At 38.6% G+C, this 24,279-nt stretch overlaps 1 protein-coding gene across 10 annotated transcripts in view; it reads left to right on the forward strand.

Moving 5' to 3' along the window:
• ARHGAP42 (Rho GTPase activating protein 42) overlaps positions 1-24,279 on the forward strand; it is a 231,921-nt gene that overhangs the window by 188,597 nt on the left and 19,045 nt on the right. For 9 of the 10 annotated variants that reach the window (XM_045577765.1, XM_045577768.1, XM_045577764.1 and 6 more), the window contains 8 exons: positions 2,964-3,073; positions 5,305-5,383; positions 6,331-6,370; positions 16,978-17,040; positions 18,013-18,087; positions 18,768-18,852; positions 19,701-19,759; positions 21,622-21,727. In XM_045577765.1, the coding sequence (XP_045433721.1) occupies positions 2,964-3,073; positions 5,305-5,383; positions 6,331-6,370; positions 16,978-17,040; positions 18,013-18,087; positions 18,768-18,852; positions 19,701-19,759; positions 21,622-21,727 (617 nt within the window). The remainder of the gene's footprint in view (positions 1-2,963; positions 3,074-5,304; positions 5,384-6,330; positions 6,371-16,977; positions 17,041-18,012; positions 18,088-18,767; positions 18,853-19,700; positions 19,760-21,621; positions 21,728-24,279) is intronic. The other variant, XM_045577767.1, reaches the window with a different exon arrangement.

The raw sequence follows: 24,279 nt of genomic DNA on the forward strand, positions 1-24,279 counted from the left end.
AGTTAGAAGTTTTTTAAAAAGAAAAGAAATGGAAGTAAGACAAACAAAACCCACTCATTTTTCTAATAAACATGTGCACAGTTTTTAAAAATTGAAAAGCCAGAAAAGTTGCTCTCACTTTGGTGACCTTGATGACTTAAGAAGGGTGGCCAGGATTTTCCTTTACGGAGGCCACGGCATGCTTTAAGCAATTGAATCAAAGGCAGAGGCCCAGGCCATCTCATAACCCTGGGAGTGGACTTGTTACCGTGCTGTTGCTTGGCCACCAGGCCCAGATCTGCATCTTTTCCCAGGTGCCTCTGGGGAGGCTGCCTCTGCCCCGGGAACCTTTCCATCCTCTGCCCCGAGGACTGTTTGCTGAACTGCTGGCCTAGCAGAGTTCCTCAGAAGAAATCAACCAATGCTCATTCCCCCCCAAAGTAAATTGGCCACTGAATGTCGCACATGGCTAGTGAACAATATGGAACATAGTATACCTTTTTATTTTTATTTTTTTTAATATATTTTATTAATTTTGTACAGAGAGGAAGGGAGAGAGATAGAGAGTCAGAAACATTGATGGCAGAGAGTCACAGACCAGCTGCCTCCTGCACACCCCCTACTGGGGATATGCCCGCAACCAAGGTACATGCCCTTGACCGGAATCGAACCCGGGACCCTTCAGTCCCCAAGCCGACGCTCTATCCATTGAGCCAAACCGGTTTTGGCCATAGTGTACCTTTCTAAAGATCATTTAAGTCTGGCTTTATTTTAACAGATTAGAAAATCAAGATGGTAGAAAGTAAGTGACTTGCCCAGCTAATCTGGGAGGGGCCGCGAGGGAAAGGTCATGGCAGGTAAATGTTGGTCCTTGACACATGCTCAAATACATCAGTTGAAATTTATTGTGCTTGGACATTCATTAGAGTCTAATAATTCAAAGGGAGAGACATAAAATAAAGGACAACTTGCCAGAGTAAATGGATTCATAAGAAAAACTATTGCCAGAAAGCTAGTTTATGTGGCAGCCAGTGAGCTAATATCAAATAGACCCCACCAAAATTCTGTTAGTAAATCTATGATATTTTCAATAGACAAAAGAATTATTTAGACATTAGGCAAACTGTTTTTGGGCGTGCCTAACCCATGCCCTGTGTATGTTATAGGTGTTCTTATTAAGTTTATCTTCCTCTTCAAAAACTGTAATGGGCATGTACTTTTAGACTTATTCTTATAATTGATTGGCATGTCAGGTACATAAGAAAATGCTTATTTATTGAACCTATGTTGGATCCTATCCAAAGAGTTTTAGTGATAGTAGCAGAATAGCAATTGGTTACCAACAAAGCAATCACATGGTATGTATGATAACAATAGCATCATAGCAACTGTATACCTAAATTTTATTATTGTAGTAGCTATTTTGAGGTTTTCAGCCGGCTGTCGTTTAATATTATAAGGCTCTAATACTAAGACACACACAATACTAATCTTTTAGCAGTCTAGGAAATTTTTATTCAGAGCAACAGTGTAGTATCCTGACAAACATTCTGGATATCTAATTGTGACATAACTGTAACTGTAATTTCACACCTTTTTTTTTTTAATATATTTTATTGATTTTTTACAGAGAGGAAGAGAGAGGAATAGAGAGTTAGAAACATCGATGAGAGAGAACCATCGATCAGCTGCCTCTTGCACACCTTCCACTGGGGATGTGCCTGCAACCAAGGTACATGCCCTTGACCGGAATCGAACCCGGGACCCTTCAGTCCACAGGCTGACGCTCTATCCACTGAGCCAAACCGGTTTCGGCTAATTTCACACCTTTTATAAATTGAACTCCAAAGGCATGTGTATTAGAGTGCAATTTAACATTATAAATAAACTAGAGGCACAATGCACAAAATTCATGCAAGGGTCTCAACCCTTGCAACCCTGGCTTCATCTGGAAGGTCATCCAGAAGGATGTCCAGAAGATCATTTGGCTGTCTCATCTAATTAGCATATTATACTTTTGTAATTAAAGATACTAGAGGCCCAGTGCATGATTTTGTGCACAGGTGGGGTCCAGCCAGATCGGGATGGGCCTGTTGGGAGGAGAAGATGGTGAAAGGTTGTCCAGCTGGCCTGCCCCAATTGGGCCTGATCAGGGTTGGGGGGCTAGGAGAAGGGGCCACAGGTGACTGGCCAGCGGGCGCTGCCCCCAATAGGGTGGGGAACCAATTGGCGGTGGGGCCAGCCATGGGGAAGGGCTGTGGGGGTGTTGATGGGGGACCATATACCATGGGTGGTTGGCTGGCTGGCCCTGCCCCTGGCCAGGGGAAAGACTGTGGGCCAATCAGGATGGTGGGGGCCATAGGGAAGGGGCTGCAGGAAGTTGGCTGCCAGACCCACCCTCTATTGGGGTGTGGGAGTGTGATCAGGGGCAGGCTGGCAGGGGGGAGGGCCTGCAGGCTTATGGTGGTGGGGTGGGCTGATGGGGAGCAGGGCTGGCTGGGGGAAGGGAAGGGAGCATTTGGCCAGTGGCCCTCTCTTGATTGGGGTGGGAGAGTCCAATCAGGGCAGGTCGGCAGTGGGGAGGGGTCATGAGGTTGGCTGGCCAGTCCCACCCCCTGATTGGGCCGGTTCACTGGCCACACTGGGCATCATAGCAGTCAGTCATTAGAGTCATTATGGTCCTTATGGTCACTGGCTTTTTATATATATATAGATGTTGAGGTGGACTAGACAGCCATGCTACAGAATCCTTTGAATGAAACACATATATTCAATGAACCTATTAATGTACAGTTTGGAATATTATAATTGGGCAATTGACATTCGGCAGAAAGTCTTGTTTATAGGACATGGTGTGATTATGGCCTTGATACATACTCTGTGCTCTAAGTTTGCATATCAGTGCCGCATTTTTATGTCGAAGATTGAATGTTTTTCAGCTCGCCTCGTCATCGTGATAACATATGTTCCCCTTCTTGTTTCAGAACGGCCTTGTCACCAGCTCACCAGAAATGTTTAAATTAAAATCTTGTATCCGACGAAAGACAGATTCAATTGACAAACGGTTCTGCTTTGACATAGAAGTAGTTGAAAGGTTTGTGCTTTTCTTTTTTACTCTACATCTACTTGTTCCTATGTTTAAATATAAATACAAAGCAGCATACAAGTGCTTGTTTTCCAATCTCTTTAAAAACAGTGTGCGTATTTATTTCATTTTTTTTTTACGTATTCATTTGACAAATACATATTGCAGGATTCTTTAAAAAACATAATCAGACACAAAATGCTAGCAAAAAAAGTCACACAACTTAAAGCAGAATCTGGAAAATCAGTATAAATGACAGAATTAGAGGAAAGTGCATGCGGGGGATTTGGAGAGCCTGTCACACTGAAGGAGCCTAATAGCATGGTCCTGGCTCCTCAGTCAGCCTGTTTGTAGGCATCTGTGGAGCCTGGGGGCCTTGCTTCCAAGGAATAATAAGCTGGGAATTCACGAGTTCTGTCCGCCACTGAAAGGGAGGGTGTGCCCTGTGCAAAGCGCTGTCCAGGACTCTCCGCCACAGGATGAGGGGGAGACATAAATGTTGTGAACTGAGTTTATATCAATAATTTAGTGGGGATAGTTAGCTCTACCCCTTTCTTGGGTCAATACAAGCAGAAGAGACACAAAATGAAAAGGGGTGTGCTTTTTTATTTTTATTTTTTAACTATTTCATGGTCCATTTTTCTCCGCCTGCATTGCTATCATATCTTCTCAATACTCTAGTTTTGTGTGTGGGCTCTATATATACTATGCCATACTATTTATATATACTCTTACATACGATATATATGATCGCTTACGTGTACCATGGCTTATAACTATCTAGTAGGGCAAGACTCCCATTCTTATGCTTCTTTAACATTGTGTTACCTATTGTGGCCCTGTGTTCTCATATGTTATAGATTTTCTTATTAAGTTTATCTTCCTCTTCAAAAAACTCCCTTGGGATTTTTGACTGGAGTTATTAAGTAACTGATGGAGAATTGAACCCTCCTTAAAGTTTTACATATTATTTTTTAGACTTATTCTTAGGTATTTTCTTTTTATTACGCTTTTGGATAGAACTATTTTCATTAATTGAAACTCTTTTTTTCTAAATGGTTCAGACTACTGTCTAGAAAGACTATTATTTTTGTTTATATAATAATTGATAACCAGTGTAATTGTTGAACTTATTGGTTTTAATAGTTGTGTGGTAGGAATTTCTTGATTTTCTATGTTGACAAATACCAACATGTTAATGATTTCTCTTTTTTTATTTTTATTTTAGCCTTTTCTAGTTATATGACTATGGAGCACATTGTTAAACTATGCTTTAGTGGTCTCATGTAAAATAAAAATAATAATTACCCACCTCAAAGGAAACAACACAATGCCTGGCACATACTAAATAGCAAATACTAATTATTGTTATTCTATTCTTTGTGTTGTTAGACTGGTTCAAATATAAAATTACCTCAATTTTTATACATGTTTTTTCTTTTCCTGTGTAATGACCTATTTCCCTGTTTAAAGAAGAGATGTATGCATTTATCATAGTGTTAAGTCATTCAGGTTTTTAAATATACAATATTTAAATGAAATTTCCTCCTAACTAGGTTAATTCCCCTCGTTTTTGGATTTCATATCTTTTTCTCTCTCAGATCAAATTCCTCCCTTCCTTTGCTCGCTCTGTCTCTCTTGAAGTTCATCTTATTTCACAACTAGTTTTGGGAGATAATTATTTTTAAGTGAAATAATTTTAATATTGGGATCATGGTATAGAAAAACCCTTTGGTTTTAGAATCTTAACAATTAACTAGTTATGATCTGAGGCTTTCCACGTTGCTATATACTCACTGTAATTAATTTTAGTGACTGGATTGTACCACATTGAGGTCATAATCTAAGTTATCCTCATCTTGTAGAATATTTAGGTGGTTTTGAACTTGGTTGAATGTAGCTATCATCCTTTTTAGTCATTTCAGGGGAAATAAATGAACTCCCTCCTTCAAACAGACTTGTACTTGGAACACTGAATTATTTTACTACCTCCGATCATTAGAATGAAGAATATCTGTGTGTTGGTGTGGTGGTATACAGTGATTTTTCTGAAAGATACATGTAGGTCAATTTTTTTCCTTTTTTCTCCTTTTTCTTTTCTCTTTTTTCTATTTCTTTTTTCTCTTCCCTGATTTTTCTTCAAATTTTACTTTTATAGCTAAGTAAGATTTTTAAACATTGCAAATGTGTAAAGACACAGCTGGAATAAATTGAAAATATAAAATATTTGTTTTCATTAGGCATGGGATCATCACATTGCAGGCCTTTTCAGAAGCAAATCGGAAACTCTGGCTCGAAGCCATGGATGGGAAAGAACCAGTAAGAATATAACACATTTTATTTAGGTTTTATTGTTCTAAAAATTACAAAGTATGTCTGGGAAAAAAATACATCTGAATTTTTTATTTGTCTGTATTATATTTGAAAACATTAAAATAGCATTAAAATAGAAGCTTACTATTTTCCTGGTGTTGTCTTGCTCACTGACACACAGCAACCAACTTTGTAATTTGTTTCTCAGGAGGACTTTCAGGACTAAAACCCTAAAATTATTTATTAAAAATTACTTCTAATAATTAATTTGGCTTCACTGATTGGATTATTCTCTTCAGATAATCATTTTGAATGCCCAGTATTTGCACTGTCTTTGTAATTGGCATGATAAACAAGGTGACTAACCCTCTAGTCTTATTTGGTAAAACTACCTGTGAGTTGACATTTTCTTCTCATCCATATCCTTATTTTTCTAATAGTTATTTTGATGTTGGCATGATAACTTACAGTTATTAGGGAGTTCTCTGTAAAAATAAATAAGTTATTACTTACTGTCTGTTTTCTTTATAAAGAACATGGCTTTAGATTAGTGGTTCTCACTTTTTTAATGCAGCGACCCTTCAGTACAGTTCCTCATGTTGTGGCGACCCACAACCATAAAATTATTTTCGTTGCTACTTCATAACTGTAATTTTGCTACTGTTATAAATTATAATGTAAATACCTGTGTTTTCCCATGGTCTTGGGTAAACCTGCTAGCGGTTCTCAACCTGTGGGTCATGCTGTAGAGTCTAAGGGCAGGAGAGCCACGGATGAAAAGGAATGGGAGGCATGGTTGGTTACAGGATGGGGAGATGGCACTGCGGATGCAGCAGTTGTAGGACCTTGAAATCAGGACACTCCTTTGCGGATCACTGCATGGTATCACCCTGGTAATCGCTTATACTGTGTCATTAACTGCAAGTAACGGATGGACTTCCCTTGTTTTTTAGATTTATACCCTGCCTGCCATTATGAGCAAGAAAGAAGAAAGTAAGTTGTTTTGATAAGTATTTAAATTTTTATCACAGTTATTTTTAATCACAAAGTTATTATGTCATATTAAGAGTTAGCTCTAGGAAAATAATGATATTAATACAATACATCTTTGATCAGATGGTGAATAAAATTCAAAGAAGTTTCTTACGTTAAAATTACTAACAACTGATATTATAGTGACCAAAATTAAGTTTTCTTTCTTTATTGTTTACTTATAGGTATTTACCTTGTTCTATCTCAGAAAGAGATTTGAGGCAGTTGGTAGTTAGCTTGTTTGATTTTGTTGTTGTTTTTAATGGCAGTAGGGGAGCCTATTTATCTTATTTTCTCTGCTCCAATTTATAAGACTAAAGACTTAAATACTTTATGCTAGTTTTAAGATATTGTGCTCAAGAATGTGGAATGCCAGGACATTGTCATAATACATGGGATATGTAAGAACATATGTTGTCACTGTATTATTACTGAATCCTTAGCATCAAATCATTCTTAATAGATACACTGTATGTGTTTTCTATTACATTCTAAATCCTCTTTCATTACCTTCCACCTTTTGCCTTCTTTTACCATTGATTATTTTTATGTGTACTTTATGTCATTAGATTATTTGACATTTAAAACTAGTTTGTATATTTGTTTCTAAGGTTATTTGTATGTCTTTTAAAGCAATTTCAAGTTTTATTTCACTCAATTGACTTTCTCTCATGATGTCTAAATTTATTTTTAAAACGGACTTAATAATCTTGGCTTTTAAATTGCTGTTAAAATACAAGTAAGAGTGGAGTAAATATAAAAACTAGGGAAATGCTCATTTGAAAATCATAAATATTGAGTATCTAATCACAGAAACATTAACCAGTGGGTTAAGAGTTTTGTAAGTACTGAATGTTAGTTCTAAACAATTTCCTAAAAAAGTAATTTATTGTATGATTTGCATTTGAGTAGAGTTTGAAATGTGTTTTTTCTAACATTGGCTCATTGTATATCCATTATAAAGACAAATTATCTACTCAGGGATGAATCTTTCTTCAAAAACAACTGAACTTATATAAGCTATTGAATAAGGCTTTTGAAATGGAAAAACGGTCGAGTCAGAATATGCTTGATATCTAATGTATCTCAGGAACTAGGGTTTCTGTCATAATTAGGAAATTTAAGTAAGAAAGTTATCAAATATACTCATGCTGTGGTGGAGGGAGAAGGTACTTCATGCCATGAAAACTTTTTCTTCAGGAAATTAGTTTTTCTATGGTCTTAGCCACCTGAAACAGCACTGTGCCACCATCTATAATAATAAAAGGGTGATACGCTAATTAGACTGGACAGCAGAACAACCTTCCGGATGAAGCCAGGGCTGTGAGGGCCGAGACCTAGGAGCCCCTTGCATGCATTTTGTGCACTGGGCCTCTAGTCTATATATTAAAGCATAAGTGACCAGCTGACGGCCAGTAGCAATGACATGCACTTATCATCAGGGGGCAGATGCTCAACACAGGAGCGGAAAGCACAGGCATGGAAACATGGAACAGACTGATGAATCTCAGAAGGAAGTGGAGGGGAAGATGGGAAGAGATTAACCAGAGATCTGATATGTATACTAGAGGTCTGGTGCATGAAAATTCATGCACTTGGGATCTCCAAGCCCAGCCTGCACCCTGTCGGGTTCCAGACCTCTTAGGGGATTTCTGACTGACAGCGTAGGCCTACTCCCTGAGGGATGGGGCCTAAGCCGGCAGTCAGACATCGCTCTGGTGGGGAGTGGGCCTAAGCCATTAGTCAGACATCCTTAGCGCTGCAGCAGAGGTGTAGAGGCTTCCGCCACCGACACGGCACTGGCCAACCATGAGCTGGCTTGTGGCTGAGTGGCACTCTCCCTGTGGAAACACACTGACCTCCAGGGGGAAGCTCCTACATTGAGCATCTTCCCCCTGGTGGTCAGTGAGCATCATAGCAATCGGATATTTTGCCATTAGGATCAATTTGCATATTACCCTCTTATTATATAGGACTAGAGATCTGGTGCACAGATTCATACACAAGTGGGGTCCCTCGGTCTGGCCTACGGGGATCAGGCCAAAACCAACTCTTCAATATCCCTTGAGGGGTTCCGTATTGCAAGAGGGTGCAGGCCAGGCCGAGGGACCCCACCAGTGCACGAATCTGTGCACCAGGCCTCCAGTTTGTAATTACAAGATGCTGTGTCCTGAAGTCCATGCATCTATGTCGTTTCTTATATTCTGACTTTCGGTATGATGTATTAGTTTCCTACCCAGTTCTCTGGGCTTAGTGTGACAGAACCCATCTCTCCTTCTTAGTGTACTCAATACAGGCTCTCAGAGGGATGTGTGTTCAGCACTCAATGGCTGTTATTCTTACTTTTAGTGCCAGTAGTCTTTGATTGCCAAGGAGAGATCTTGATCATAAAAAGGAATATTTCAATTCCCTTTGCTTTATTAATATGTAGGGCTCAAAGTTATAAATCTTAACCTTAGTTGCAAGTTTTATTTTTATTATTTATCTGAAGCTATATTTTTTCTTTAAGCATGTTTTTAATCAACATACAGATCTTATTCAAATTATCAATGTACTAACTTTAAAAATAAGTTTTTATTTAATTTTTTCATAAACTTCTATAGATCAAGCTATAATTATAAGTACAAGCTATAATTATAAAACTAATGAATTTTATTCTCTAAATGCAAGACCCTAATAAGACAAATTTGTGATTCTGGCTAATATAATCTTCCTAAACACCTGGCAACTTCTGTAATCTAGTAAATTGGCTGGTAAATGCAGAGATTAATATTCTTTTACACATTTTAAACATTCTAAATAAATCATACACAAAATTATGTAGTGATTTCAAAATGTTTTACTACATACCATAAAGCCTACATATTCAAAACTGCACTTTTTACACATTCTTAGAGATTCAAATGTTCTCACTCAAACAAAATACACCACTTGGTTGAAAAGTCAGGACTATAGTGTGTGCCACCAATTAAAGACACTCAGACTAATGGAGCCTCCTGTAGGTGGCGACTTGGGGCTTGCCAGCTTGCACAAGCAAGTCTTTCTCAGCATCTCTCAGTCCAGGCAGCCATGAGGAACCTTTCCCTAAGGTGACCTGCCTCTCAGACTGCCTCTTTTTCCAGATACTCAGAATTTAATTTCTTTTTGCATGTAATTGTGAGTAGTCTACTACATCAAGGTCTAAAGTTGCCTGGCCGGTGTGGTTCAGTGGTTGAGCATTAACCTATGAACCAGGAGGTCACGGTTCGATTCCTGGTCAGGGCACATCCCAAGTTTGGGGCCAGGCACGAAGCACGTAAAGAGAGACTCATCTATCTAGATTCTCTCTCATCCATCATTGATGTTTTTATCTCTCCCCCTCCCTTCCTGTCTGAAATCAACAAAAAAAATTTTTTTAAATAAAAAAACCTAAATGTATTAATGGCACTGTGAATCTCTTACTCAGACTGCAATTTTACTCCTTTTCCCTTCTATCAGTGTCTTATAGTAGATACTATTTTTCTAGTGATGTATCCTAGGATATCTAGTGATGACTCATAGGATATATCTGAACACTTGGAAGTATTCCAGACTCAAGAACATGTTTAAATTAAGAAGAGCAGCATGTTTCCTTCCTTGCAACACATCCAGAATTTTACTTGTTTCAGATCAAAATTAGGTTCCAGGGATGGTAAGGATCTCAAACCTCTTTCTTTCTTCTTTTTTTTTAATCCTCACCTGAGAATATTTTTCTATTTATTTTTAGAGAGAGTGGAAAGACAGAGAGAGGGAAAGACAGAGAGAATTACTGATGTGAGAGAAAGACATCAATTGAGTGCCTCTGCACACACCCTGATCAGGGCCCAGGCTGGGGAGGAGTGTGCCCTTGACTAGAATTAAACCTGGGACCCTTCAGTCCACAGGCTGAGTCTCAGTCCACTGAATCAAACCACCTAGGTCTCAGACTTCTTTCTAAGTCTTGAATAAATCATGTGAGGTCATCATGGTATACGTTCAGAGCAGCTTATAGCTTTATGTTAGCCATGTTTGTTGAGATCTCCATTTCCCCTTTTCATATTTGACCCCTTCGAAATGGGATTAGGTCAATTTCAGTATGTCAATTCTCTCACAATTGGTATTTGAAACCGGATTAGCTTTGATTCATTTTCCACCTTGAGAAGTCCTTTTATGTAACCTTGTCATTCAGATGGATCCTATTTATCTTAAAATAATCTTGTTTTTCCTTTGAAAACTCAGTTTGTTATGGAATGTGTGTTTTGAACTGCTGTAGATAATTATGAAGCTTAGAATGACAAAATAGAAAACTCAGGTAAAAATTTGATTTCAATGTCAACCATTAAAAGTTTTCATAATGTCTGGGCTGAAAACCCCAAAAGCAACAGGTTAAGAATGATCTCCTATCCTAAAATAGGGACATGCTGTGAATATACAGAGAACATATACCATGAAATGAATAATAAAACTAATGTTATAGAGGGATGAGTCTCTCTTTACAAGTCTAATATGGAAAAATCTCTCTACTTTGTGGTTACTCTTCACTTAGGTACTGTTTTCAGAGTCAAGACGCCATAAACAAAACTAGTGTAATTTAACAGAATAGGAAAGTTTGACTCATCTTAATGAAAAATGCATGACGTACAAAACCTAATATTAGTCAGTTATAGGATATGGAATCCACAAACACTTTCCTGGTTGTGAAATATATCACCACATCCTTTTCTTGGAATTATAAGACTGACAATTGATTTATATTGAGAACAGGAATGCCTGTCATTGACATTAAACGGGTGATATTCAGTTAAGGTGAGAACTAAACTGTTCCTCAAGCCATGCCAGTGGGGATATTTGTTAAAGGACAGCTTACCATTAGTTCTTCACTATTCTGCTGAGCCCACCTTTCAAAGAAACAAATAATCATTGGCACACCTTTCTGTCCCAAGACTTCCATCTTGGGCAGGGACAGAGGCAGTTGTTGTTGTTTTTGTAAGCTTTTTCTCTCTGGCATTCCCTGTTGGTGCCCTGAGCCACGTTCCCAGTGGAACTTAAGGTTTGTGAGATGGCTTTTTAGCTGGTCCTTCTACCATAGGGTTGGTGAAGGTGAGAATTGTAAAAGAAAAGATTCTCATGCAATTCAGTTCAGCAGCATTCCATTGTGTACCTACTTTATTCCAGTCATTGTGAAGAGGTAAAAGGAACTCCTTTTACCTAAATGAAGTTTCTGCTGATAGGTCATAATAAAAGTATAATGACAGTCAACTAACATTCAGTACTCATGCTCAAAAATCAAAGGGATTGGGCCAGAAGACACTTGCAAAATTTCCCAGTAGCTCTAAGTTTCTGCCATGGTGTGTTTCAGTGACTTCCCGTGAGTCCCTAGAAAGTGTGTCCGAGCAATAAACAGAAAGATTAAGCTCATTCTGGGTGTCCTAGGCAATTGACACTCTGTCACAAATGCTTTGGAGCTTCATACTTCTGTGTAGATGGTTGACTCTGGACATTCTCAGATGTCCCTTGGGTATAGCCTCCTCCTTCACCACATTCTCCTCCAGGTCCTTGAGCAAATGCAGTTCTGTTTCTATCACTGAGACCAGGAAGAGGGTCAGATCCAAAGTGCTCCTCACGAGCAGAGCCAGGAAGAGGGAAGAGTCTGGGCCAAGGCTGTGGAGAGCCACCTGCTCCCCCTTTAGGGAGAAGAGAAAGGGTTCTTATCACAAACACCAGTAAATGCACTCATTTCTCTTTTCTGTTTCTTTCAAGCCCCAGGTAGTGTGGTTGTCTGTGATAAGGGGCCTTTTAATCTGAAATGGCAGGTTAGAAAAGTGAAGTAGAAACTAAAGACAAGTGTTGCTTTGTTTTGTCAACTCTGAGAATGTACTGTGAGGCCAAGGAGATTACATCAGTAAGGACATTCTGAGTTTTTAATTACTGGGAAATGGAAGGTACAAGGACTTTTGCTTTGTTAGTTGTATGGGAGAGTATTCTTTTTTTCGTCTCATGGTTGTTTGAATTCTGTTGAAATTAATAGCTTTTATGCTGCCAAGCTGCCTATAGAAACTTAATTTGTTTTCAATAAAAGCTTTAGCCCTGAACAGTTTCCAGAGGAGGCGAAACACACACACAATGTGTATACTTAGCTTTCAATTGAATCAATGACTTTTTTTTTTTTTTTTTTTTTTTTTTAAGTTAGCCTGTCTTCTGCTTCTACCTCTGAAGGCCAGGTATCATCCCGTTTTATAGGATTCCCGTTCCAGGAATTTGGGGGTAGTTGCATTCTGCACTTCCCTCTGGTCCTCTCTGGAGCAGGGAGATACAGGGCTGGGGTGGCAGCCCTGTGAGGAGGTGATAAAAGTAGGTCCTGCTTGCTGATAAGCTCTAACCCTTCTGGAAGGCGCAGAGAGGGCACTTGAGCAAGCCAGCAGCTACCGAGCAATCCATCAGGAAGCATAATTGGCTGTCTGCTCTGGCCAGCGCTGAGCCCTGATTCAGCAATCCATACTGAGCCTTCCTCTACTGTCGCGGCTGGAACAGCCTGTCCTCCACTCAACGGGAATCACGGTAAATTGTAGCTCTGTCATAGGGTGAGGTGTGATTTGATTTATGAAGAACATTTTCCATGGGCATTTCATTGGAACACTAAGGAGTTACTACTTTTTTTTTCTTTCTGTGCTCTAGAGCAGTGTTTCCCAACCTTCTCTCATGATGAGAATCACCTGGTGGAGTTGTTAAAACACAGATTCCCGGATCCCAACTAAGAAGTGCTAAACTAGAATTTTTGGGAACATATAGGTAAAATTGTATACTTAACTAGTGCTCTAAGACAGATTTTATATACAGAGCACTAAGTTAGGTATGCAATTTTACCTATATGTTCCCAAAAATTCTAGTTTAGCACTTCTTAGTTGGGATCCGGGAATCTGTGTTTTAACAACTCCACCAGGTGATTCTCATCATGAGAGAAGGTTGGGAAACACTGCTCTAGAGCAGGGGTCTTCAAACTTCTCTCATTATGAGAATCACCTGGTGGAGTTGTTAAAACACAGATTCCCGGATCCCAACTATAAGAAGTGCTATCAGGAATCTGTGTTTTAACACCTCCACCAGGTGATTCTCATAATGAGAGAAGTTTGAAGACCCCTGCTCTAGAGAATGTACTTGTGTTGAATTCTCATTCACACTGGCATTAAGTCTACTAACCCCTTCATGGCTTTGGAAGGTTGCATGTTTTCCTTCATGTAATTTGTGATTGCCCCTGACATCCCCCTGACTACTCCATGTGACTGGCTTTATGTCTGCCACTGGGAGACAGTGTGCCATAGCCTGTTTATGCCCTGTTACCCTCTTCTCAGCCCTCAGTAGGAAGTTCTGGGTGCTTGCATGAAGGCACTGTTGAGTAGTAGTTGGCAAAGCAACCATGAATGGGCAGTGCCACTGCTGCCCTTTGCTGCCTTGTTACATGAATTGACCGGGCAGTAGCCGAGGGAAAAAATGGATGTAGGATTCCCATTAAGCAAGGAAAAGTTAACTGTGGCATTGCCTTTATTTATTTAGTCCTTTTTGTCATAGCAAGCTGTGTAAGTTATACATTATTAAATCAGACTGGCCAGCTTCTGCTGTGGTAACAGATGATCCTCAAATCTCAGAGGCTTACCAAAGTGAGCTTCATTGCTGATCATGATGTGGGTCCATCCTGGCCAGCCATGGCTCCAGACCTGGAACACAGTGTCCACACAGGACCCCAAGCTCATGGAGTTGCCTCTCCCTGTCTTATTGTTGATCTCATGCCAGAAGGAAAAAGGACCTGACAGGCTACATATTGGTTCTCAGTGTCTGCTGGGTAATGACATGTGTCACTCCCCATTTATATTTCATTGGCTAGTGCAGTGGTCAGCAAACTGTGGCTTGCAAGCCACATGCGGCTCTTTGGTTCCTTGAGTGTGGCTCTTCCACAAAATACCACGGCCTGGGCGAAGTCTATTTTGAAGAAGTGACGTTAGAAGTTTAATTTTAAAAATTTGGCTCTCAAAAGAAATTTCAATCGTGTACTGTGGTTATTTGGCTCTGGTGACTAATGAGTTTGCCGACCACTGGGCTAGTGCATATCCCAGAGAAAGCTGACTTGGAGGGAGCTGAATAATGTGATCTTCTTACAGAAAGGGGCAACATATATGGTGGGCAGTAATTCCAGAGACTTCAGTCTATTCAGTTTTAATGAGTGAATATGTGTATTCATTGTGATTTGTTGAGTGTAATGAGTGTAGGGACATTTCTTAATATACAACTTATTTTTTCAGTGGCCAGCTAGATTCATGGGCTTGAATGGGTGAGACAGCTGTAATACTCTCAACAATAAAGATTAAAAAAAAACAAAAAATAAAAAACACTGAAAAGAAACAAAAGAGAAATGCATGGTTATCTTTGCCAACATATGATATTCTTCCACATCTCTAAATTGATTGATAGCATTTTGTTTACTGAATTGAATAGAACTGAAGCACAAGACCCTTGGACACATCACAACAGCAGTACCATGGAATTACACGGCAGGCGACTGAATATCTGTAAGATTGTATTCTTCGTAATGAGCCTGTCAGGTCTGTGTGCTAGAACAGCCTGGGAGTATTGCTGCCAAACAGCCCAGTATACCTTCAAGATATAGCCTGGTTATTGCTTATTTTTCTCAAAACGGATACTTAAATTCTGTTTTTACAATATATATCACTATTATCTTCATTTATTTTGCCACGGCCAAGTTTTATTGAAAAAAGGGTTTTTTTAATGCTTTTCTCTTTTAAAATTATTTTATTGAAAAGTTGAACAATGTGACCTCAAGAAACAAACATTATAAATGTCAGGAACTTGCAGTTTTAATTGGCACAAAAATCCTCTGCATTGCTTTTTCTTAAGGTTGCATTCTTGGAGCTCCATGTTTATTGTTAAAAATGAAAATTAGTCATTGATTTCTCATTTCTTTATTTATTTTATATTGGTTCCTCACCTCTCCATTCACTTGTTTTCCAATGTCCAATAACTACTTTAAAAATTTCACAATTTATAATGTATAAAATGCTTAACTTAGCATTTTGGATTATTGGAAACAAGCAATCACTATGTGGTGTTCAAAGGAGCTACCCTCTTGTGGGTAGTCAACTCTAACAGATGCTTGTTTCATGGCCATTCATTCTTGTGTGTTGAGTTCACCCAAAGCATTAACTGATTTCTATTCACTTGACTTTGACACTGGGAACACAAAAATACCCTCATATTATTATATTTTAAGACATTGGGTCAGCTCATGTGGTACTTATCTTTCACTGACTGGCTTAATTCACTTAGCATAATGTTCTCCAGGTCCATCTATGCTGTCGCAAAGGGTAACAAACTGAACTAACAAACAGAGACAGACTCATAGATAAAGAGCAGGCAGACTGCTCTGGTGTGTGTGAGGTGTTGGGGGCAGAGGGCAGAGGGTGTTGGAAAGGTGGAGGAATTGAGCAAGAAAGAAAAAAAAAGAGAAAGAACTCATGGACACTGACAACAGTATGGTGATTGTTGGGGGATAGAGAGGTGTAGAGGAGATAGTTATGGAAAATAATAAAATAAAGAAACAATTAAAAAATAGAAAACAGGGGGAAAAAAGGAATTGGCTCATATCATCCTGTTGATTACTTTTTTCACCTAATAACATATAATAAACATTCTTTCATGTCAGTACCTTGGGGGTTTTGTGGAGCCAAAGATTTCTCAAACCTTTCAGTGAATTCTCATTTCAGTGGCTTTCTAAATGCAGGGTTTCTTCAAATGTTTTCCCTGTTGGTGGCACCCCTTCTTGATATATATAAATTTTTGTATATGCATATATATATATATATATATATATATATATATAATTTTTTTTAAGTTTTTCTTAGTATTATTAAATCCTTTTTGTTTAAACAAGTAATCTAATTTGATTAGGCCATAAAACCTTAAAACAAAAACCTGATTTAAAGAAAATCTAGCATAAAGCAATGAAAATAAATAGCTATTTCACAATGTAATAATAATCTTTGGGGGATTTTTAGTGGACTAAGGTTATTTTGAATTATTTTGAATATGGTACAAAATATAATAAGAAGGATTATTGGAGTTGGAATCAAGAGAAGTTTAGAATCCTGGCTCTAGAGAGCTTAGAACAAAGAAAATGAAGTTTCCAGCAACCCAGTGAATCATTTTAAAATTAAAGCTTTCTCTCTACATCATCATGTTGTTTTGAGAATCCCGTGTGACTGGCTTTGTAATAGAGTTCCTAACACACAATAAAAGTTCATTCTTATTACATTTTGCTTTTACCATCTGTGAAAACCTGTAGTGAAGGTTATTGCTAATTTTAGAGAAAATGGAAGGATTTGTGTTTCTAATGAAGCAAGTTCATGTAATAACTGTGGTGAGTGCGAACCACCCTCCTCAGCTTCTACCACATGTGAAAATTCAGACTCTACCCCAAACCACCATTAAACCAACAGAGGCCAATGAAGGGGAAATATCAGTTCAGCATGAACACTGAAAACGATTTTATTTTTCTTTTTCAGTGTACTTAAATGAAGCAGGGTTCAACTTCGTGAGAAAATGCATTCAAGCTGTGGAAACAAGAGGTCAGTACACCTGATGGTGTATCGCTGCTGTCATGTGGTCCATTCTGATGTACAAATGCTCAGCAAATGAGATGCGTTTAGCCATTACCATGAGATTAATTTACGAAATTCTGTGATTATATAAATACATAAAGAGTTTTACTTGGACCTTCAGTTAATAAAAAAAATCATCCTATAAATATACTTGGTCACATCTTCCTACCTAGCCTCAGTTTACTTCTTATTGGTACTGATGGACTCTAAATATTTATTATTGTAAGTACCACTTTAGTTGTTTTTTGTTTGTTTGTTTGTTTGTTTGTTTGTTTTTCTGCTTTAGGGAAGTCAGTAAGATTCCTAAGTAGCTTGTGTTCAGCCCCTCCTCCTCCCTATATGATTTCCTTCAGTGATTTCAGTCACTGTCAGGATTTCAGCACCTTCCGCACTCTAGTGGTGACCTCTCTCCTGAAGCCCATTCCAGTGGTCTGTTAGGCATTTACACTTCCAGGAAAACCTGTTTAAAGCAAAACTCCTATTGGGCTGTGGAGTTCTTTAAACTTAGATTCAAATTTTGGTGCTGCCACTTAGAAGTTCTGAGACATTAAATAGGTTTCTTGTATTCTTTGAATTTGTTTCCTTCACCGTTACAGTGAAGATAAAAAAAAAATGCCACAAAACTGTTCAACATGCAGAACTCTGTGGCCGAAGAAATAGATGAGCAGTGCTATTTCATATTCATATTCAAGTCGTGGAGAATAGGCAGGTGCACTTCGCTACTTTGAAGATCTTCAAAGACTTTCAAATCACTGCTTAGTGTCTGCTCTGAGAAATATATGTCTGGTGGGTGTTTCCAGGGGAGGTTTGCTAAAGTGAGACCACAAAACTGGATGAGCAGCTTTCAGATTCTGTGTAGGCATATGTCTGAGTTTTTAACATTCTGTACTTAGGAAGCTGTCTCAAGTCATTTTCTTGTGATTTTTTCCTTCCCATTAGGCATCACAATTTTAGGCCTATACCGAATAGGAGGAGTGAACTCCAAAGTTCAGAAACTCATGAACACCACATTTTGTAAGTTTTGGATGAAACAGTTGCTTAATTTTTGTATTCTTACAGATAATCCAAATCATAGATTTTTGTTGTTGTTATTGTTGGGTGTTTTTTTTTGTTTTTTTTGTTTTTTTGGTTTTTGGTTTTGAGATATGGCCTATTGCTTATCCTTGAGTGTTTTCAAGTAATATTTTGTATTCAGTTTTCAATGTCCAGTTATAATGAAAGAACAATAAGAATTTGAGAGGGGGAGTTTATGATGTTGGACTTTCTCTATAGTGTCCTTTGATTAGCTAGAGTTGCAATGAGATTTATGGTTGCTGGATTCAGATTGCCTGGCTTGGAATCCAACTCAGCCACTTGAAAGCTTTGTGGTTGTGGGTAATTTGCTTAACCTTTCTGTGCCTCAGCCTCCTCATTTGTAAACTGGGGATAATAATAGTGCCTGCTTCATTGAGAATTGTGAGGACTGGAAATTTTAATTCACATGGAGTAGTTAGAAGCATGCCCAATACATGGTGGATGCTCTGTGATGTCAGCCATTAGCAATAATTTGACTTGGGAAACTATTATTCCACAAGAAATAGTTGAGGTTTAGTGCCCCTTTGTTTGACCTACTTACTTTGGTCCCTGTTTTCTTAATGGTGCAAGTGGTATTTTTTAATTGAACCATCTAAGTATTTTCTTTGTATTCTCTTTAGCTCCCAAATCCCCTCCCGATATGGACATTGATATTGAACTATGGGATAACAAGACAATAACAAGTGGACTGAAAAACTACCTCAGGTGAGCAGGGTTAACTGCAGGCAGAGGTCACTCTGCGGTGACCTGTCCCTGGCGCGGGCAGTCCCCAGGGGATGCCATGCCACGGCTGTGGGCCCCACCCCTCAGCCCAGCCCCTTTGCTGAAAGGGTGCGAGGTGGTAATGTTTGTGTTTGGTGTTCTGGAACTTATCCTTGATTTCTCAAATAATAAACTTATTGCTTAAGTTTATTATTTATCAAATAATACACTTATTATTTAAGTTTATTACTTAGTATCTCATGAATACTAAGTAATTTCTGTTTCATGGTAAATTTTTTTTAAAATATATTTTTATTGATTTCAGAGAGGAAGGGAGAGAGAGAGAAATAGAAACATCAATGATGAGAGAGAATCATTGATCGGCTGCCTCCTGCATGCCCCTACTGGGGACCATGCCCGCAACCCAGGCAAGTACCCTTGACTGGAATAGAAACCTGCAACCTTTCAGTCTGCAGGCCTATGCTCTATCCACTGAGCCAAACTGGCCAGGGCTGTTTCATAGTAAATTTGAATGTAGGGTTCACATGTATTTCTTACAAAATAGGCTGAAATTGAAAGTTGTTTTTCTTAATATTATCCCCATGTCTGAGAGGAGTTTTGCTCACAAAGTGAAAAAATGGTCCTTGGGCCTCTCTGTTGAACATCGTAATTGTGGCGAGAAGTGCCAAGGGGCATTGGGTCTCTGAGGTCTTTGTTTTAGCACTGCCTGGAGCCTCCCCTACTAGGACTTACCCTGCAATGCAGCCTGACCACCGGTTCCCAGGAAGCACTGTACATCGGGAAATAAAGAGACGCTGCCATTGCAAAGTATGCTTCCTTCTCTGTTGCAGGTGCCTTGCCGAACCACTAATGACTTACAAGTTGCACAAAGATTTTATTCTTGCTGTTAGTAAGTATGCTTCCATTGATGTCATCTTATGCTGTGTTACTTAGAGGTATAACTTTAAACCAGCTAGTTAAGACTTCTCTAGATACTAAGAAATTGTCAATGTGATACTTAATAGCTTACAATATGGTTTATTAACAAATGAGAAATTGTAGGATGAACTAAATATTTTGTCATTTAATAAGACCTCATTGGAGTGACATTCAGGTATGATCAGCAAAAGCTGTGAGGAATTGTTCTAATTACATTTTATTTAATTAATGGATGTCATTTTTTTTTTTTTTTACAAGAGCAACTTCATGGTTAGATGTATAAGACTACAGAAATGTACATTTATGCTACTGCCATACACATACTCACATACCATTCCCAAATCTGGGGGGGAAAAACTGTGTTCCCAAATCTAGAGAGAAGAATCAGATATTTTTGGCAGGCAAGAGGCTCTTCCCCCATATTATATTTGTAGTGTTGATGGTCACATATTTATGTCATCTTTTTATATCAGTGACTATTAAAATATGATGTGGATAGGTTTAATTCAAAACCTGAGGGGAGGTTGGCCGGGGGGGAGGAGGGTTGTCTGTGAGAAACGTGTAACCGGAGGAATTAGAAATACGTACTTTTAAAACATTGGCATCAGAGTGCCAGGGCGCCATCTGACAGCATCACAACACTTTGTAACAATTAGGCCTTGGAATTTCATTGTTAAGATGTAGGAGGTGTGCCTGTAACAAGGGTATTTTTCACAACCCAAGAAAGAAATATTTGCATTATTTTATTACCACACATTGTAATGCCACAGGAAACGCTGTCTGCTGATATCAGTGTCAGATGAAGTGGAGTGGCCTGGGTTTTTAATCCAGCACACATGGCTGACCACATGATCTGGTGAATAGATATGTTCAACTATGCTACTGAGCTTCCTCCTGAAAGCTCCCCATCTGATGTTCTCTTTATGAAATCTACCTTTGGGAAATTGTTACAGAGAACCGGGATAATAATCAAACAATGCTAGAGAGTTTGGAGTCACATTTTATTAGGTGCCGGTCCAGAGGAAAATGTCTCTCAAATTCTGGGCCCCCACATGGAGGAATTTTCCCTATTTATATGTTTTTACCTTCCTTGTCTCCCAAATGTGGGGTGTTTCCGGCCCCCTTTGCAAAGAGCCCCTATGTTTTGGGGCCTTGAGACCTCAACCAAAGGCCTGGCCTGGCACCAGCACTGATAATTTTTGTCCTGGTAAGGTTTAATAGCCTCTCTGAAGTGGGAGTAGTCTTATTTTCCTTATTATTTAAGCAAGCAAGCATTTACAGAAGCCAAATAACAGGGTTAAAATTTCAAACAGCAGTTTTTATATAAATGGACTGGGCCTCTGTTTGCACCATGATTCTGATTCCTCAGAAAAAGAATTCCTGGTTTTTGAATTTGTGAATGCCTGCTTCCGCTAGTTTGATGGAGTCACTGTAGGTTTCAGTATGATAAAGCGTCAATCACAGTGCCTCACACATTAGGCAGTCTGTAATCCTGGCTGTGGTCACTCCCATTGCTGAAGGTTTGGTTCTGTCCTTGTGTAGCAAAGCCAAAGCAGGCCATGAGTTCCGGTTGTCTGTATGTGTGTGGCTAAGAGCACCGGCCGGTATTAGATAGACCTGGGTTTGCTAACTTCTTTTCTCACTAACTCCATGGCCATGGACTAGTAACTGAGCCTCTCTCAGTCTTCGGGAGTGATATGTGATAATAGCCATTTGAAACAACGCTTTTAGGACATGAAGGGGTGGGTGTGGTTGTGACGATGATTAATGTTTGTGTATATATTTTTAATGCAATTAAAACTTGAGCTTTGCAACCTTTTTTTTATGTTACAGAATCTGATGACCAAAACTACCGGGTGGAGGCCGTACATGCGTTGGTACACAAATTACCAGAGAAAAACAGAGAGATGCTGGACATCTTAATAAAGCACCTGGTCAAGTAATTCTCTGACTTCTCTTGTTCACTTTACTTGTTCAGCTGTTGAAGTTAGGCTTGTCCATGTCATCTTAAGTGTGTGATGGTGCTGGGACATTGGTGTTGTCATGAGAGTCTGTAGAATGTGCTTTAAAAATGAATGAAGAATTTTGAGACATATCTGTATGTACATGTGTATGCACCTGGGTATGAGTACAATATGAAAATAATTACATCCTTTGCAACGGTTAAGCTAATGATGAAAAACTTACGTGTCAACTCAAAAATATATGTGGAAAGTATTTATATAGTTTTCCCACAATTCTTTTAGATACATTTTGATCCTTAAGTTTGAAAATGAGTTCACCATATGAGTTCTTTCTTTGGACTCATAGTATCTCTTGGGTCTCTGAAGATGTTTTTGACTCTGCTGCTAGTCATTGATATATTTAAAAATCTTGATAGATATCACAGTAGTTAGGTTTCTCCAGAGAAACAGAGTGAATAGGATGTTTGTGTTTATGTATACACATACTATATATACACTAGTGGCCCAGATTTGTGCACTGGTGGGATCCCTCGGCTGGCCTGTGCTCTCTCGAAATCTGGGACCCCTCCAGGGATGTCAGATGTCCAGTTTCGGCCTGATCCATGCAGGCCTGATCCAGGCAGGAGGAAGCCTGACCCCTGCAGGCTGGAGACCCAGAAAGAGTTGATTTTGCAGCTGGAATCCAAGGCAGCCCTGAGACCGAATGCCTCTTTCTCAGGAGACCTCCTTTTCTCTTAAGACCTTCAACTAATTGGATAAAGCCCACCCAAATTGTGGAGGGTAATCTGCTTTACTCAGAGTCTACTGATTTCAATGTTAATGTTATATCTAAGAAGAAAAATACCTTCACAAACACAGCTGGAATTATGTTTGACCATATATGTGGGCATTGTGGTGTCACAAATTTGGCCATGAAATTAAACATCACATATCTATCTTTGAGACTCTCTCTCTTTCTCTTTCTCTCTCAATCTCTCAATCCAGAAGTTTGTTTGCCATGCCACTAGAAACTAAACAAAAGTCCAAATTCACATTTTAAACTTATTTCAGAATCCCCTTACTGTTTCTTCCATTTTTTTTCTAATTTATTTTTATTTAATTTATTTAATTTGTTTTGTTTCTATTCCTCATATAACCTCTTTCACCTCCCCCCTGCTCTCCCCTCAACCCCTCAGTCACCACAAGGTTATCTGTGTCCATGAATTATTTCTCTTCTTTTTTGCTCAGTCCCTTCACATACACACCCAACTCCCAGTCACCACCACCAGAGCTATCTGACTACTCTGTACCCATGAGTCTGTCTCTATTTTGCTTGTTAGTTCATTTTGTTCATTAGATTCCATATGAGTGAAGTCATATGGTACTTGTTTTTCTCTGATTGGCTTATTTCATTTAGCATAATGTTCTGCAGATCCATTCACACTGTCACAAAAACTGTTAGACATTTTTCATCTTAATGAATACCATGATTCATAATCAAATAATTCATTCCTCCTTTGTTTGCTAGAGGTAGTAACCAAATTTATGCTAATTTTAGTCATGCACATTTGAAATAATGCTACATAACTTATTAATAACTCTCAATGTGCAGGCTTTGAGATAATATTAAATTCCCCCATAGGAATCCACTTGGAATGGCATAATTTCAAGTTTATTTTTAACTGTTGCCTATGGCAATACCTTTATTGCTAACAAACAAGGACTCATCCTTTGTTAGAATTAGTCTTAAATTATGTTTTTGAATTTGTATAACCTCTTTATGAAATTTAAGCACATGGTATTTATTGGTCATTCTCTTGTATTCAAGCTCTTTTTCTAATAATGTGCTTTTTAAATTGGCATGAATGTTGTTGCTTAATTACCAAGAGTATTAGATGAACACAAGCTTCACCCTTAATTTGAATGTGTGTTGTTTTGATAACAAAGAATAGCAGGACAGGGTATCTGGTAATATAAAAGTGCTTAAAATTCTCTTGTTCATCCTTCATCACCATTCCTGGCTCTTACCTTTTTTCTTTTTTTCTCCCTGTTGTTTGTTTATTGACTTTTTGAAGCTACTTTTTATAAAGTCTCTATTTAAAAAATATATATTTTATTCAATTAGAAAACAACAGTTCACACATTTTCCCCACACCTGACCCCACATCCTCTTACAACCACCAATCTGTTCTCTATATCTGTGAGCTTGTTGTGTGTGTTTTTTTTCTTTTTGTTATTCTTTAACATTCCACATATGAGGGAGATCATATGGGGTTTGTCTTTCTCTGTCTGACTTGTTTAATTTTTAGCATAATGCTCTTGAGATCCCTCCATATTTTCATAAATGGCAAAATTTCATTCTTTTTTACGTGTGGGTAATATTACATTGTTAATACATACCATCATTTATTCGTCCATCCATTAGTGGACACTTAGGCTGTCTTCGTGCCTTGGCTGTTCTAAATAGTGCACAGTGAACATGGGAGTGCATGCATCTTTTCTAGTTAGTGTTTGTTTGTTTGTTTGTTTTTTGTATAGTAGAATGTGT

Source organism: Pipistrellus kuhlii, unplaced genomic scaffold (genome assembly GCF_014108245.1).
Source record: "Pipistrellus kuhlii isolate mPipKuh1 unplaced genomic scaffold, mPipKuh1.p scaffold_m20_p_9, whole genome shotgun sequence".
Classification (NCBI taxonomy): Eukaryota; Metazoa; Chordata; class Mammalia; order Chiroptera; family Vespertilionidae; genus Pipistrellus; species Pipistrellus kuhlii.